Source organism: Lotus japonicus, chromosome 4 (genome assembly GCF_012489685.1).
Source record: "Lotus japonicus ecotype B-129 chromosome 4, LjGifu_v1.2".
NCBI lineage: Eukaryota > Viridiplantae > Streptophyta > Magnoliopsida > Fabales > Fabaceae > Lotus > Lotus japonicus.
Genome location: NC_080044.1, coordinates 75,060,890 through 75,076,800, shown reverse-complemented (window position 1 = coordinate 75,076,800; position 15,911 = coordinate 75,060,890). Strand labels below are relative to the sequence as shown.

Genomic DNA, 15,911 nt, shown 5'->3' with positions numbered 1-15,911 from the left:
TCGATTTATTTTGAATGATGATTGTCTTGTTATCGCTTCAAAATTTCTACCCCGGAAAACACAACCAGGTACAATTAAATTGTGCTCTCTATTTTTTTGTTATACATATAGATACTCAAGGTTGTTATTGGTTAACATGTGTTAAGTTTTTCATTATTCTAATTAACACGTTTTTTTTTGGTTATCTTCCCATCTGAAGAGGAGTTCCATCTATTCGTTCATATTAAGGTCGGAGATGATGAGGTCGCTGCGGTGAAAGAAGCTCTTGAGATCACTGATTATGAAGACGAGTTCTATAATGGTGGTATGGGATACGAGCAAGCATGTGAAATGATGGACAAATTTATGAAGACCATTAGGCCGCAACGTCCTGCGGAGCCATCCAAAGGGCACCAAAGAGATTCAAATATATGAAGGGTTGTGCAATCTACATGAAGGAGAGGAAAAAAATAATTTTAGGTTGAGTGTGTGATCTTTTATTCACAAAATTATCTATGAACAAGGTTGTACAATAGAAATCCTCGTAGGGGTTATTTTTGTGTTTAAATGACTGAATGTTTAGGATTTATTATTTTGAGAATGAATATTTTGACTTAATGATGTTTTAAGAGTAGAAGATAAAATCTATCTTATGAAAGTGAAAATATGTTGTTTAATATGAGATATTTGGCCATGGAAGGGAATGAATCAAAGGAGTTATGTACTCAGACATCAACGGAGGAAGTCTCGTTTCGTAACCAACAGAAATTCTTACTATTAGACTATTGTGAAACAATAGCGCAACAGATGGAAACAACGACATTTTGTTAGTTTAAATTTCCTGAATATGAGGAGTTTTCCCTTTGTATCCGTCAAACCACGTTCGGATTGGTTCGGATTTAAGGTATTTAAATGTTCGAACTAATCAAACATGTTCGGTTTGGATTGGATTTTCTAATTTTTCTTCTAAATTCGAACCAAACCAAATCAATTGGGTTGGTTCGGTTCGGATGGTCAGATTTGAAATAAAAATATTATCTAGAAATTTGCACGAAAATTTTTCTAAAAAGTGAAAAATTATAAAAAAAAATAGAAAAATTTAGCATTTTCAAAGAACAAAACATTTGATAATGACATAATGCATATAATCCAACATCTTCAATATTATTATAGATAGGTAATGTATTTTTTTTTTTTGAAAGTGGTAATGTAATGGGTTGGAGTATTTGAGTTGAATGTAAAAAAAAATTCAATTCTAAACTTTTAATATATACAACACTGTCAGGATTAACATAGTACGCATCAATCTTTGAAGCCTAGCATGAATTTCAGACTTTTCACAAGAGACATTACGTAGTAAGCCACAAAACTTAAACATAATTTTGCATGAAAAAGTTTCAGCCCTTTACAACACAACTAGTTGTCGAGGCTCATAACTAAGTATATTAATCATGGGAATTTCACATACCATTAGTATAACTAGTACTTCAAGATAGCTTGCTCAAAGTGTGAGCTGATCCATACCCTTAATGTTTCTAGAGATTCCATGAACTGATCTCCCTTCCTCTTGCTCATCGTATGGGTTGGCTCGATAGTTGGATATCGCCTCTTCATTGTCCGAACAGCCTGGTCTTTCTGTAAGGAACTGTTCCCAAAACACATCATTCACTCTATCTGGAGCAGCTGGGCTGACTTGGTTGCTACTTGGAGTTGGAGCAGCTAAATTGGTAACCTCATTAGCTACATTTTGGTTTGAGGAAACTCCAATATCAGATTCTTTACCACTGGCATAAAATCTTGATTCAGCAATTTTGCCAATTTCTTGACAATCTATTTGGGGTGATCTGGCTGAGTATGAGTTTCTGTTGGCTGGTAACGGACAAGACGCTAGAGTTAAATTTAGTTGGCAGGATATATGACTATCACCTTCTTCACTACTTGGCTCCATAGAGTGCAGCTTCGAGCTTTCAGCAGTTGTCGTTCTCTGTGATAAACATGGATCCATCTTAAAAGTAAAAGATGTCCCAGTATCTGCAAGCTCTAACGTCTCAGGTGCAAAAGCAAGAGCCGTTCTCGTCTGGACTCCTTTCAGTTCTCCTTCAGACAGCTTATTCTGTGGGCTTTCTCCGTCTTCATTTGAACTTTGTGTGCTATGTGATACTAAGTTCATATCTGAAACAGCTGGTGACAATTCCAGTCTGAGCTTATTTGAGAAATCGTGATGAATAACATTCCCAAATTCCATTCTAAAATTGCTATGATTGTCAACAGAGCTACTTTCGACAACTGGCTGCAACTGATCAACATCAACCTGAGGCAATCGCCTTTTCTTATTATAAGCCGATAAATCCATGGATTCAATTTTGCGTGAAAGATGTTCAACAAAAGTAGGATTCTGAAGAGCCTTCTCGAAGAAGTTCAGCAGTTGTTTCTGCCTCTTCTCCATACCATCTAATCGCTGCTGAAAATCTTCGAGTCGATGCTTTGCTGTTGACTGATGTTGTATGAAGTTAAAAATATTGGATTCAAGAGAATTTTTCTCACGTAAAAGTTTCTCTATTTCTTCCTCAAATGCTGACCTTTCTGGATCTACAAGAGAACCTGGAGGATGACTGTGACTGTGGATAGGTTTCCTGCGGTGTATATTCTTAAGAAGATGCTTTTGATCTTTTATAAAATCATCATTACCAAACTCCCATCGCTCAGGATGTATTTTTCTAAATCCCTGGTAAAAGAATACATATAAATAAGCAATAAGAATAACTGCCCATATACAATTATTTATTCTTCAAGCTACAAGATCAACAATCTTTGAATGATTTACAATTAGAGCCTTACAAGTATACTCTTTACCAAAAAGAGAGCCTTCATACAGCAAAAGCAGGCACTGGGCCTTGATCTTAAATCATCACCATACATCACACATGTGCATGATTTAAAAATTCCTACCCCAAAAATACTTTGATATCAATTTGAATTGGTTCAATAAAAAATTACAAGATTAAAACTCTTGGTTTTGTCATTTTTTATTTCCTGGAGCTATACCTATAAAGTAGAAACCTGGATGTTTGAGTAGCCTAGGATGTACCCGGGAAGTAGTATTAACTATTAAAGATAAAGAATTATAATTATGGTTATAGTATATAATAAATGGGGAATTTGAAGGATTAGGGCTCCAAGGCAACACATTAGCTAAGTCAAAACAAAACATCAAAAATGTTAATATAAAAGTATTCTGAAAATATGGTGGCATTGTTATAATTACAAGTGAAAACAAGAAAACAAAACTAAAGAAAAAAAATCTCTACCAAAGAAACCCAAGTTTTCTAGCACTTCTTTGAGTATGAAATAAAGCAAGGTCCTGCATAAGACTTTCTTTTATCACAATCCTCATACGCATGCCTGGAAATCCTTCTACAATTGGCACCGAAGCTAGAATAAATTCTGAAAAGAAACTTATGCAAGTAGTTTCTGAGTTTCAGAACTGATTACGAGGACAAATAATTTGACTCAAACATGCTATTAGTCCCAGTGTTGTCAAATCGCGATCGCCGACCATCACGGTGAGCCAAAAATCCGCTATTTCAGCCGCTATTTAGCAGCGAATAGCGCGCTATAGTGAGCAATAGCGGCGTCGCGATTAGCCAAAATCCGCTATGCCGCCGCTATAGCCGCTATTTGATAACACTGATTAGTCTTTTATTACCCAAATCCACACTCCACCCCTCTTCCCCACACAAAAATAAGCTTTAAAAAAAAACTAAACTACTACCTCTCATCACACCCTATCTTCCAACACTGCCAACATTTTCAAAGCTTAACAAAGCTTTCAGCTACATTAAGATAGACCCCATCAGGTCCAAATTTTCTAATCAATTAACAATTTTCATCTCAATCTGGTAATGATCACCAATCATCATGCACATCAGACAGCAATAAGTTACAAAAACAAAAAAACCTAGTAATCAAGATTCAAGAATCATAGCAAGCAATTGAATCAGAGTGAAAGACAAGGAGCATGATGAATCTTGGAACAAAACAAGGGGGAATTGAATTGAATTGAATGGAATGGAATGGAAGGAACTCACGTAGGTATTGAGCTGGCGGATGAAGCTGGAGAAGTTGTTGTGTTTGAAATACGTCGGGAGAAGGAGGCGAGCGAACTCGGGTGGGTTCCAGACGACGAAGCTGTTGTTGGTGGAGCTCCAAGAAACGATGTCGTCGGTGGAGGAATCGTCGACCATGTCGTAGGTCTTCTGAAGGAACGGCGCCGGGCCTCCGGTTCCGGCGGCGGAGGAGGGTGGCGCTCCGTCCATTTGGGAATCGATCTTTCTAGAATCTGTTGTTGGGGTTTGTTTGTGTTTGTGAAGACAGAGAAGCAGAGAGAAGATGAAGGGAGAAAGGTTTGAGTTTGACTTCAAAGGCTGCTTTGCTGGTCGTAGTTGGCGTTTGCTCAAGCAAAAATCTGTTCTATATTTTTGTTAGGCTTAATAGCTTTTGTGGTCCCTAACGTTTCACGATTTGGCAAGGTTGGTCCCTCCAGGAATTTATTAGCTTAGTACGTCCCTCACGTTCACTAACCGTTGCAATTTTAATTTTCCGTCCAACATTTGACGGTTTTTAATTAAAAAAATAAATATAAAAGAAATATTTAATAGTTTTTTATTAGAAGATTAATAAAAAATTAATATAAAAAAATAAAAATAAAATTCCAGCATCTTCAAGATGCTTCAGTTTCTCTCCCAACATTCAACCAAAATAAAAAACCCTAGCTCTTCTCTTCCCCTCTGTCAACCCAATAGCCGTCGGCCACCATCTCCTCCTCCCTTAAATCGCGTCACCGAGCCACAACCACCCAAGATCCGTCACGCCCCCACCACTCCTACGAGTTCCAGATCGCGCCGCTGTCACCTTTGTCGGTGGGGGGTGGTGGGTTATGGGTTTTGTTGTTGGATTTTGATGGGTTCTGGGGGGTTCTCGGGTTGTTGTTCTTGGGTTTTGAAGGGGTGATGTTGTGGATTGGTTATGGAAATTTCTCTGATTTTTTTTTCTTCTTTCTCAGATAAAGTTTGTTGCTTTTGCTGAATAAGTTGTTTTGAGATTTACTTTTGTGAATTTTGAGTTTTTTTCTTCCTGGGTAAGATGATGAAGAAGATGAAGATTGATGAACATGTTGAAGGTGCTGTTTTATTTTTTTATTAATTTTTAATAAAAACCGTTAAATATTTAACGGAAGTGGACGGAAAACCAAAATTACAACGGTTAGTGAACGTGAGGGACGTTTCAGGCTAAAAAATTCCTGGAGGGACCAAGCTTGCCAATCGTGAAACGTTAGGGACCAAAAAAGCTATTAAGCCTTTTTGTTACCATGGGCTTGTAATATTGGTCAAAAATTAATAAAATAGTTTTTTACATGTAAACGAATTTTGGTGTGAAATTCTATTTTTTTATTAGAAAGAGGAATAACAGAAAAACAGAATAAAATATCTACATCATGACAAAGCAAGAGCATCGCTATGGAAGGAGGAAGAGTTTGGACCTTTCAAGCCTAGATGACTGTGAGTTTAGCTAAAGCGTATGCAACAATGGTATGATTCTGAGGAATATGGACAATGAGCATATGTCAATCTTTTGATAACATCCACCGAATGGAAAGAATCTCATCTCTAGGCCGAAAACTTAGTTAAAGTGTCACCAACGTCTAAAAAGGTTGTAAACCCAGAGCCATCTTCCATCTTTATCACGAATCACTCCCCCACCACCGATCCTGTTTTGCTGTTGTTGCCAACTACCATCGGTGTGTCTCTCGTATTTAAATATTATTAAATGACTTTCTAGCGAGAACAAAGTTCTTCGTAGCAAGTTTTCTATACGTAAAGATGGACGAGATGTAAAATGAATACTCAATAGTACATTTTGAGAGAGAAGGGATTGAAGAGTGGGAAATGGAATGAAGAGATTCATACTTCTGGACTCTCAGTCAACTAGACTTTAAATCAATTTTGATTTTAATTCATTCACATCTACCTTCTCTTCCATCTGATTTTCACCAAATTTTTTATTTCTACTTATGTCTCCGACTCCAGTTTCTATTACATCACTCATTTTTTTTTGGACAAATTACATCACTCATTTTATCTCTCACATTTCCCTTTCATATAGAGAGTTCAAATTGTAGTGTGAATTGATATTTTCCTTTTACAAATATGTTCCACCAATAACTAATTAGGGCTTGAATGGGCTTATTGTCAAATAAGTCCATATTCTGTGTAGTCTTGTGTTGGAACTTGGGCCTCTCATTGGGCTATGTATATAAGTTTTTTTATTTATTTTGTTATTTTTGGATTAAAACAAAAACGAACAAAAATAACTATTTTCAAAAATATGGCAGGAAAAGCAATAAAAGCACTCTATTTTATTTTTGAAATCGAAGGACGACGCGGTGCTCCGAAAGTTCCAGAAAAACCCCCAAACTCTCCGTCCGCCCACAACACCGCCGTCTCGCCGCCGGTAGAGTGACCCGTGCCGCCTGAGGTTGGTTTTCTTTCCTGTTTCAAGCTTTTAGTTTTCTCATTCGATTTCCACTCCCTTTATCTTTGATTCCTTGTGTTTTGCCCCTAATGCTGTTTATTTATGGCTCTTAGGGTTTCTTCAAAATTAGTTTCATTTGTACTTTGATGTGAATGTTTAGTGGGGAAATGTTCAACCAACAATTCTGTTAATAATTTTGCATATAGTTCATGTTTAACTGTGATTGATTGAATTTGAAGCTCTCTATCCATTCATATGTGAAGATTACACTGCTTCTCATTCCATGAAGTTTAGATTTTCTATACCTTTGTTTATTATGGACTAATTTCACACTTTGTAGTGCCATTTATACTTGTAGTTAGAATGTATCGAAATTGACACTTCAATGTTGCATTTTCCTTTGACAGCTGCAAAAATGCCTAAAGTGAAGACGAACCGTGTTAAATACCCAGAGGGATGGGAATTAATCGAGCCCACGATCCGTGAACTTCAAGCAAAGATGAGGGAAGGTTGGGATATTATTCTTATGCGTGCCTTCATAGTTTTTTTTTTCTCTTTTCATTCTGTAATCTATTAAAATGATTTTTTTTTCTGTATCTTTTATGTGGCAGCTGAGAATGATCCACATGATGGCAAAAGAAAGTGTGAGACTTTGTGGCCTATATTTAAAATTGCACACCAGAAGAGCCGATACATATTTGACCTCTACCATCGGAGGAAGGAGATTTCTAAGGAGTTATATGAATTCTGTTTAGATCAAGGATACGCTGACCGCAACCTGATTGCAAAGTGGAAGAAGGTACTTATGATGAGTTATTTATTCTATTTTCTAAAGTGTTGTTGTTTTGCTATTTATTTTTTTCTTTGGAGAATTAGTACAAAGTGGAAATATGGAAACATTTGTGTTAATTATGTCCCGAGTTTTCTAAACTCCGTTGAGTAGCAGCTTTGGTATTAGGATAGCCTTTAATTCTTGGTCACCTTATTCCCATTAGGATACGGATGTTAATTGATTGTCTTTTCTTAGATAATATATGCTGTAGCACCAGGCATGCCTTTTAGTGAAACTTGTTTTATGCTTGCTTCATTTACGCTCCTTGAATTTTTTTTCAACTATGCTGCCATGTTATTATTTTGGTGTCTGGAAAGTTAGTTTTTTTGCTTGTATTTTGGATTTAGTGCCTTTCGAGTCCATGGAAATTGGTAGAAGTATTGATATAAAGGGATTGTTGTCGAGATTTGATGTGGGTTGTGAATGTGCGGTTTGCCTGTCATCATCATTGCTGCCTAAACATTTTTTTAAGTGGACTTTCCTTGCAAATAATATCAATAGGCCAAGGTTCAATAACATTTGTATTCAGGTAAATAAGCTGTGAATTGCATGTGTAGTGTCCTGTTTTATATATTGTAGTGGATATTGTCTCCTACTTTGATTTAACTAGTTAGGGAAGTGCTGTCTTCCTAAATGGAGCTGTGTCTGGATTCTAGAAAAGATATAAGTGAGGATTAGCAATCTTGTTTTGAATTGCTAAAATATTAGACATTCATGTGCTACTTTGATTTAACAATATGTATATACAAAATTTGTGAACTATCGCCCCTGTGCTAAGGAGTAAGGCCATTGTTTTGCTGCCACATAATGATTAACTCCACATCCATCAATGTGATTAGCTATAAACATGTCCTGAATCCTGATTGTAACTTAATTCAATTGGAGAGTCATATTTGTCTGTTTGATACTGAGGACTTGAGGTGAAACACAGAAAATATTGACACTTCAGACATTTTTGCTTTTCCCAAGTTCACAAATATTCATTGCTATTAGCAAACATTGTTAAAAATATTCTAAGAAAAATCATTATTGTTTGCCGCCTTCTGCTTGACTTCAGTTAATCCAATTACAGAGTTGTTTTTGAATAATTACTGTTATTAATGCTACTACTAGCTATCCAAAAAAAAAAAAACTAATGCTACTTCTACTAGTATTACTATTATTAATTCAATTACGTGAAAATTTACTTCTACGATCTGTAAAATAATGTTTAAAGTGATTTGTCTCATCTGTGCATTGTATGTGCTTTCTTGGATTTGAGTACTTAAATCTTTATGTTTTGTTTATGAATTGCAGCCTGGTTATGAACGTCTGTGCTGCTTGAGGTGCATGCAACCGCGCGATCACAATTTTGCCACCACATGTGTTTGTAGAGTACCCAAGCAACTTAGGGAGGAGAAGGTAATAGAGTGTGTCCATTGTGGTTGCAAGGGCTGTGCAAGTGGGGACTGATGGGACATCAATTTTGCAGCATTAAATGCCCAGGGAGGTTTTGTAAGAATGATGTGTTTGTGCTTTTATCTTTCTGTTGTCTGAGACTATCAGGGGGCTCAGCTTATGCTTGTATTACTGTTTACTAACTTTAAGGTAGCTATACATTTGGAACATTTAACTAATTACCAGCATTAATCATCTGCTTATTTCATAACCTGATCGAGGTTTGTACCTTCACATTGATGAGCGTTTACTTTTGAATTTGATCGATACTTGGCTTAGAATAATTGAACAGGGTTCCGTTTAAACAACTCTATTAGGTGTTTTCATGCTCTCAATTGGGGGGTGTTGTTGGGCTGGGTTGGTTTAGATTTGGGATGTATAGATGTCCAAAACAACCTGATGTTGAATGAGTTGGTTCGGTCAGGTTGGGTACTGAATTTTTTTTTTCTTCATGATGTATACAATTTTTAAAAGAGGACAATCTGAAACGATTTGCGCTAGTGGTTTGTGTCAAATAGCGGTGCTCAGTTTAGTGTTAAGGAGGCTATGTGGTCAGTTTGATTCAGGTTTACAAGGTTGTCCATCCCACCAATCTGAGAACTGAACCAAACCATCCGAACAAGTTAAAAAAATATGAACCGACCCACAAGTCCAGCCGAACCATTTGCAGGTCTGTCTGTGCCACTTACGCCCCTATTCTTAATACTATATTTTGAGCATGTGCTCTATTTTGTAAGGAAAAACAAAACTAAGGCATTACTCGAAGGTAATTATTGATTCTTGTTATCCATTTTCTATTAACTTAATGTGAATTTTTTTAAATCAATTGACGATGACTGGAGAAAATACTTCTTAAGTTCTAACTGCTTCAGAATATTCAAAGCGCTTGTTAAACCTGTAAAAGTCTTTCAAGACTTGGGCATGTATCAAACTTCAGCCGGTGATAACATAGATAATGATAGATCGCCTCTAAAAGTGTTTTGTTAGCAACAAGAACCAAACATTATCCTTCTAAGTAAAATGCTTATTTAAACTTTCATCATACAAAATAAAAATTTAAGATGAGGCATCAGGGTTGTACTTAATCCTCATTTGAACTAATCTCTCCTCACTATAAAAATCTGAATCTGTTGTAATCTTTAATGCCTGAATCTTACACTGTATTTCAATTCCCTTCAGTTCAATTTGTCGAGTTGCTTCTAGCTCTTTCAATCAAAATGTCAAGGTTTGTTGGGATGGACAGGACCACAATACCTCTCACAAACCATTCATATCAAATAATGAAACAAGCTAGTTAGCATTCTCAGTTACTGGTTCATGGAAACACAATCCAAAAAGGGGACACAAATAACTAATTAATATTGAAGTACTACACTAGAAAATGATAACTTTCGCATTAATTCATCCATTCACTATCAAATGAAGTGAGCATCAAAGTAACATGAGACTCAAGAACCTTCATTGTCAACATCATGGAATTAACCAGTTCATACACATTATCAAAGTTAAACCAATGCCCAAATAGATTTGTATTGCATAGACAAAAGGCCGAAAATCAGAGTCCTCAGCATTTGCTTCCATCTCCTGTACAAGAAATGTAACTTCCACACTTGCCCCCTAGACATCAAATGCCTCTAGGAGGTTATTCTTTTAACATAACAGACACAATGATAGTCTGCAAAAACATTTCAAAATTTTCTTCAGGCAATTATCTTTTCAATAAACATAACAAAATAATTACAAATTATCAAGTGCATCATTACAGATACCTGTAATCATATCTATATGAATTTGCTGCTTCAACTATCCGTAACTATCATACAGCTTGACTTGATTATGTTGCTCTTATGTTTGAAGGCTATAGAACTTTAAGGTAATGAAAGTTCATCGAAATAAAACTACTCAAAGGGAACATTCCACGTTTATTCACGCTTCAGGTAGTCTGAAAACAGATAATTCTCATCTGTACAACCATGACTTAATTCAACCCACAAATTGAAATTATATGCTACATTTTTTCTTCTTGAGTGAAAAACATCTTGACATGTCTTGCAAGAAAAAACAGCGGTTTAGTGAGAAAAATGAATCAAATGAGGATGGTACAGTTTAAGGGAGGAGAAGAACTTGGAAAATAAAAAATGCTATACTGAAAACCGAAATGTTCTGCAAAAACCATTACCTCTCAGATCCTGTAATGTTCCCCAGGAAACGATCATAGCGAGTAGGAGACTATCATAATGAATATCAGCACACATAAGGTAAGCTCATTTATCATAATGCAAATCATGATTTGTGAACAGCATTTTGTTAATCTCAGTGCTGACTAAATGTATAACATGCTCTTCTTCAAGGACTTTCATACTGGTCCTTGGCACAAGAAAACTGTTCTTTAGCTTCAAATTGAAGCAAGACTATGTAACATTAAGCATAAGGCGGTAAATATATAAAACTAAAAGAGAAGCACAAGTATTAAATGTTAGCATAACTAAAATAACCACAAGTACATAAGCATTAAGCAAGACTATGCAAAGTGTTACTGAATGTTTTGGATATAGACAAGAGAACTAGACAAAAACTTCAAGGGGACAAGATCACACCTTCACCCTATCACTAAGCCAATAAGAGGAGTCAGCATCGATTTCACAGAATTCCGTAACCAGCGTTATGGAGCATCGTTTCAAGCAGAACCCATCTAGTCACCTCCATAAAACCTGCCTAGAGCTGAAATTGTAGTGTCTTAATCCTGTTAAATGATGCCTCAGTTTGCAATCTTCTGAGTACTTTATCTCAATCTGCAAATCAAGAACCTTGAAGTCAAACCATTATTCTATTTAGGGAAAAACTTTTAAAAGGAAAAAAAATGGTAAAGACTGTATTAATTGAACTTGCAGAGAGAGCAGCAAGCTTCTACATAGAAATCATAGATTTTATTTTCCCTAACAGGTAAGTAGATATTTTCCTTATCATAGTTTTCTTTTGGGGAAAAGCAATGAATTAAAAGAGAAAATGTGCAAAACATGAAATGGCACTGGCTCAAGAGATAAACAATGCATAAAACAACCATGACAGAAAGCCAAAGAGAAGCTAAAGGGAAAAGGCCTATCCCACAAAAGATAAGGAGGAAAAGATCTCAGGCTAAATTTGGGCAATATGCTCCAAATGCACCAACTCCTGCAAAACAAGATCAGGAGCTACTCAACATTTTCGCACACTACAATACTATTGAGTGAAAAATTTCCATGATAGAGAGAAAATTCTCAGGTGCTCCACAAAAATCCCCCTTTTGTATATGAAAACATAGACCAATACAGACAGTCCTACTTTGGAAAGATCTGATGCAATGAATTTAATGGGGTGTACATTCAATTTGAAATTATACTGGTAGCAGGAAAAGGAGTGAGTCCTTAAACCAGCTTATATCTCATTAAACTCTTTTACATCAACGGAATTCATTTGACAAATGCATAACATTTAGTCTCTTATGCAATTTACCTAGACACAATTTATGCTGTCAGGTAGTATATCCTAGCAAAGTTGACTTGTAATAGATTTTATGTGGCCGCAATGCATCCAAATATAACTTGCATTGTTGTTGAACTTTCTTGAAGGTAAACACATATGTAAGTGAAAAATTACTCAACTCCCTACAATTCAAAGGGATAGACCTGATTTGATTAAGTAGACGATATATCTTAGTAAATGTGCAAACGGACGTTAAGATACATACCATTAAAATGTGAAGATGCTTTTGGGCTCAAATATAACTTCAGAAGTGTGAAGGCAATGAGGATCCAACTCATAATTACGTTGTTGTAGAGGCTCTGATGCAATTGTACAGACCAACACTCCTGATCAGAGAAATGTCAAGTGGAAGGGCTTAAACAGTGACAGTCTTGTATACAAAATGCAAGTTTTGAAGCCTATGCCCACTCTCACTCTGGTGCCACATGCTACAGATTATTGAATATGGAGGAAATTGTGAGGCTGTATTTAAATAAACATCTACTGAAGCTCTTGAAATGTGTTATCTTTTAGGGCGTAAAAATTCTCGAAATCCGTTGTCTCCTTCACTAGTAGATAAGTAGTCAAAAATAATTTCTGTGGTGGAAGCATCTACTGAAAAACCTTTGTCAGCAATTATTGTTAGGTATTTGATTGACCTTGCAATGTCCTTTTCTCTCAGCAATCCCTGAACAAAGACATTGTAAGAGCAGCTATCTGGTGGGCAGCCATTCTCTTCCATTTTCATAAGTAGGTCTTCAGCTTTATCCAAAAGTCCTTGTTTACAGAAACCTTTTATCATAATGGTATAAGTATAAACATTTATTTGCAAGCCTTTAGAAGGCAAAGAAGAAAACAGTTCCCATGCATCATTCAGTTTTCCAGCACTGCACATTCCATCAAGCAAAATACTATAAATCACAATATTAAGTTCCAAATTACTCTTCTCCATTGCCTCAAATAATGATAGTGCCTCAGAAAAAAGATTCCCTTTACATAGGCCATCCAATATGACGCCACAAGTTTGGAGATTGGGAACTTGGCCATATTTGTGCATATTGAGAAACAGTTCTTTTGCAGCTAATGGTTTACCTACTTGACAAAACCCATTAATAAGAGTGGTCCAACCGACAAGATCAAGAGTGAATCCCATCTTACCCATTTCATCCAAGAGATGCATAGCCTCATTAGCGTTTTTATTCTTACACCATCCATGGAAAAGTGTAGTATAAGCTACCATGTCTGGTGAACAGCCCCTACTAACCATTAAATTAAACACTCCCATGGCCTCATTCATTTTATTTTCCGAACAATATCTATCAATCAATGAATTATAGGTGAAGACATCTGGCCCCTTCCCTCTCCGAATCATAAAGCCAATCACGCCTTTTGCCATCATAATTTTCCCTTCTTTGCAAAAAGCATCCACTAAAACATTAAGCAGCTGCAAATCTGGCATCATACCCGTTTTCATCATCTCATCCATTAGCAAGCTGGCCTCCTCCCACCGTCCGAAATTGCAAAGACCTCGAATCAAACAAGTGTAAGTGACAAGATTAGGCCGAATACCTTTGCTACTCATCTCTGAGCACAAATTAAAAGCCTCAGATACCAATCCATCCTTGCACAAACTATCCACAATTGTGCTGTAAACCACCACATTAGGTTTCAAATTCCTTTCTTCCATCTTCCTTAACCATTCAACAGCCATTGAAGTGTCACCCATCTTACAAAACCCATTAACCAACACACCATACATCTTAATATCCGACAGAAATCCCATCTTCTCAACATGATCAGCCAACGCCACCGCCTGAGCCATATCGCGTTTACCACAAAGCCCATCAATGAGAATAGTATGAGTCACCACAGAAGGCTCCAAGCCAAGCTTGAACATAGTCCCCAAGACCGAGAACCCGAAACGAACCAAATTCAAACGGCAAAGACACTTGATGACAACATTAAGAGTAAACGTATCAACCTTAATCCGAAGCGGATAACACATGTGCTTAACTAAAGATATAGCAGTTGTGTAATGCTTCATCCTGACAATCTCCCCCAACAACAAAGTAAAGTCCGCTACGGACGGCAAAGGCTTCATTTTAGCCATAAAATGAAACAAATTCAAAGCCTGATCGAGGTTTCGCACTTTACCTTTCTTGCAGTTGTCTCTCATGAAGTCCAGGAACTGTTTGTTGTTGTGCCTCTCAGTCTCATTGATGTTTGTCTTTGCACTATGGTAGTCATTGTACCTTGCAATAGAGATGGTACCCATGTGTTGTTGGAGATGACGAAGACGAGAGAGAGAAGCGATTCTACGCAGCATTCAAACAAGCTCTCTGTGTGTCTGGGAAGAGGGTTTGGATTTTCGATTGCAAACGTTGTTGGTGGGTTGTTCTTCGTAGTCGAACAGTGCACCATGCTCTGTTCTAGGTTGCAGAATTCCGGAGGGTTTAAGGTTTTGGACAGAGATAGGGCAACCTTGTATTTTACTTGGAGCCGAGGTTTAACATCAATCAATATCAATATCAATATTAATATCAATATCATCAATATCAATATCAATATCATCAATCAATATATATTAGAAAAGAACAACTTCTAGCATGACGTGTCGCTCTCACAGGTCAAGTTAGTGACGTGTCGCTCCCAGATTAATTCTCACCTAATATTTTACATGTAAACTCTTTCTCCTTGGCTCCACTTGCCACATGTGCCCTGATTTTTCCTTACCTTATTTCTCCTTAATAAAAAAAATACATTTTTAAATTTTAGATTTGATTAGAATTTGTGTTTTTTATTTCTTAATTTATTTTTGATTTATTTTTAGAGTATTAAATAATTTTTATGGTATTTTTATTGAATTTTCGGATTTTTAATTAATTCCGGATTTTATGAGTTTTTATTGTGATTTGCTAGATTTTGATAGTTTTTATCTATATTTATTTAGTACATTTTTTAATTTTAGATTTGATTAGGATTTATGTTGTTTATTTCTGGATTTTATCTTAATTTATATTATTATTTATTTTTAGAGTATTAATTAATTTTTATGGTATTTTTATTGAATTTTCGAATTGTTAATTAATTCCCGATTTTATGAGTTTTTATTGTGATTTGCTAGATTTTGATAGTTTTTATCTATATTTATTTAGTACATTTTTAAATTTTAGATTTGATTATGATTTATGTTGTTTATTTCATGATTTTATCTTAATATAAAATCTGTGATAAGTGATTTAAATCAATAATACATCTCATCAGCAAAAACCCTGTTAAAACCCTGCCTACCTCCACCATCTCCTCCATGGATTTCATCTCCTCCATGCAATTCTCATCCCATCTCTCCACTGAACGGAACCACCCCCACAAAATCGTCTCATCTCTTCACGGAACCACTTTGTCATCGACTTGCAATCGTATCCCTCCGATTTGCTGCCTTGGACTGATTGGGAAGGTTGCAGATGAAGGTTTCAAATTATTTTCTTCCTTTGCTTGCATAATATGTTATGATTTTTTCCAATTTTATTTTACTTTACCTTTAACTTCCATTCACTCATGTTTAACTTCAAGGTCAATTTCGTTCATCACTTGCCATGCTAATTTCAAATTCTTTTCTTCAGGTTTTTTT

The 15,911-nt window shown here is 36.1% G+C and overlaps 3 protein-coding genes across 5 annotated transcripts; 1 reads left to right on the top strand and 2 right to left on the bottom strand.

Annotated features, from left to right (window-relative positions):
• Positions 1-1,210: 1,210 nt before the first annotated feature.
• LOC130712431 (heat stress transcription factor A-5) lies at positions 1,211-4,444 on the bottom strand. Its single transcript, XM_057562269.1, has 2 exons — positions 4,068-4,444; positions 1,211-2,704 (listed from the first exon to the last, which is right to left on the bottom strand). Exons 1-2 carry the CDS (start codon positions 4,293-4,295, stop codon positions 1,481-1,483), a joined length of 1,452 nt encoding a protein of 483 aa, XP_057418252.1. The 5' UTR covers positions 4,296-4,444; the 3' UTR covers positions 1,211-1,480.
• Positions 4,445-6,355: 1,911 nt separating this feature from the next.
• On the top strand, positions 6,356-9,013 carry LOC130715919 (protein BUD31 homolog 2). The gene is made up of 4 exons (XM_057566074.1): positions 6,356-6,513; positions 6,918-7,019; positions 7,122-7,309; positions 8,639-9,013. Exons 2-4 carry the CDS (start codon positions 6,926-6,928, stop codon positions 8,792-8,794), a joined length of 438 nt encoding a protein of 145 aa, XP_057422057.1. The 5' UTR covers positions 6,356-6,513; positions 6,918-6,925; the 3' UTR covers positions 8,795-9,013.
• A 1,141-nt stretch (positions 9,014-10,154) lies between these two features.
• On the bottom strand, positions 10,155-14,781 carry LOC130714579 (putative pentatricopeptide repeat-containing protein At1g12700, mitochondrial). Of its 3 annotated transcripts, XM_057564487.1 has the most exons (4): positions 12,507-14,781; positions 11,377-11,571; positions 10,549-10,827; positions 10,155-10,454 (listed from the first exon to the last, which is right to left on the bottom strand). In XM_057564487.1, exon 1 carries the CDS (start codon positions 14,604-14,606, stop codon positions 12,804-12,806), a length of 1,803 nt encoding a protein of 600 aa, XP_057420470.1. In that variant the 5' UTR covers positions 14,607-14,781; the 3' UTR covers positions 10,155-10,454; positions 10,549-10,827; positions 11,377-11,571; positions 12,507-12,803. The 3 variants fall into 3 exon arrangements, with proteins under 3 accessions (XP_057420470.1, XP_057420469.1, XP_057420471.1); XM_057564486.1 differs by having other exon boundaries at positions 10,549-11,571; XM_057564488.1 differs by lacking the exon at positions 10,549-10,827.
• Positions 14,782-15,911: the final 1,130 nt, after the last annotated feature.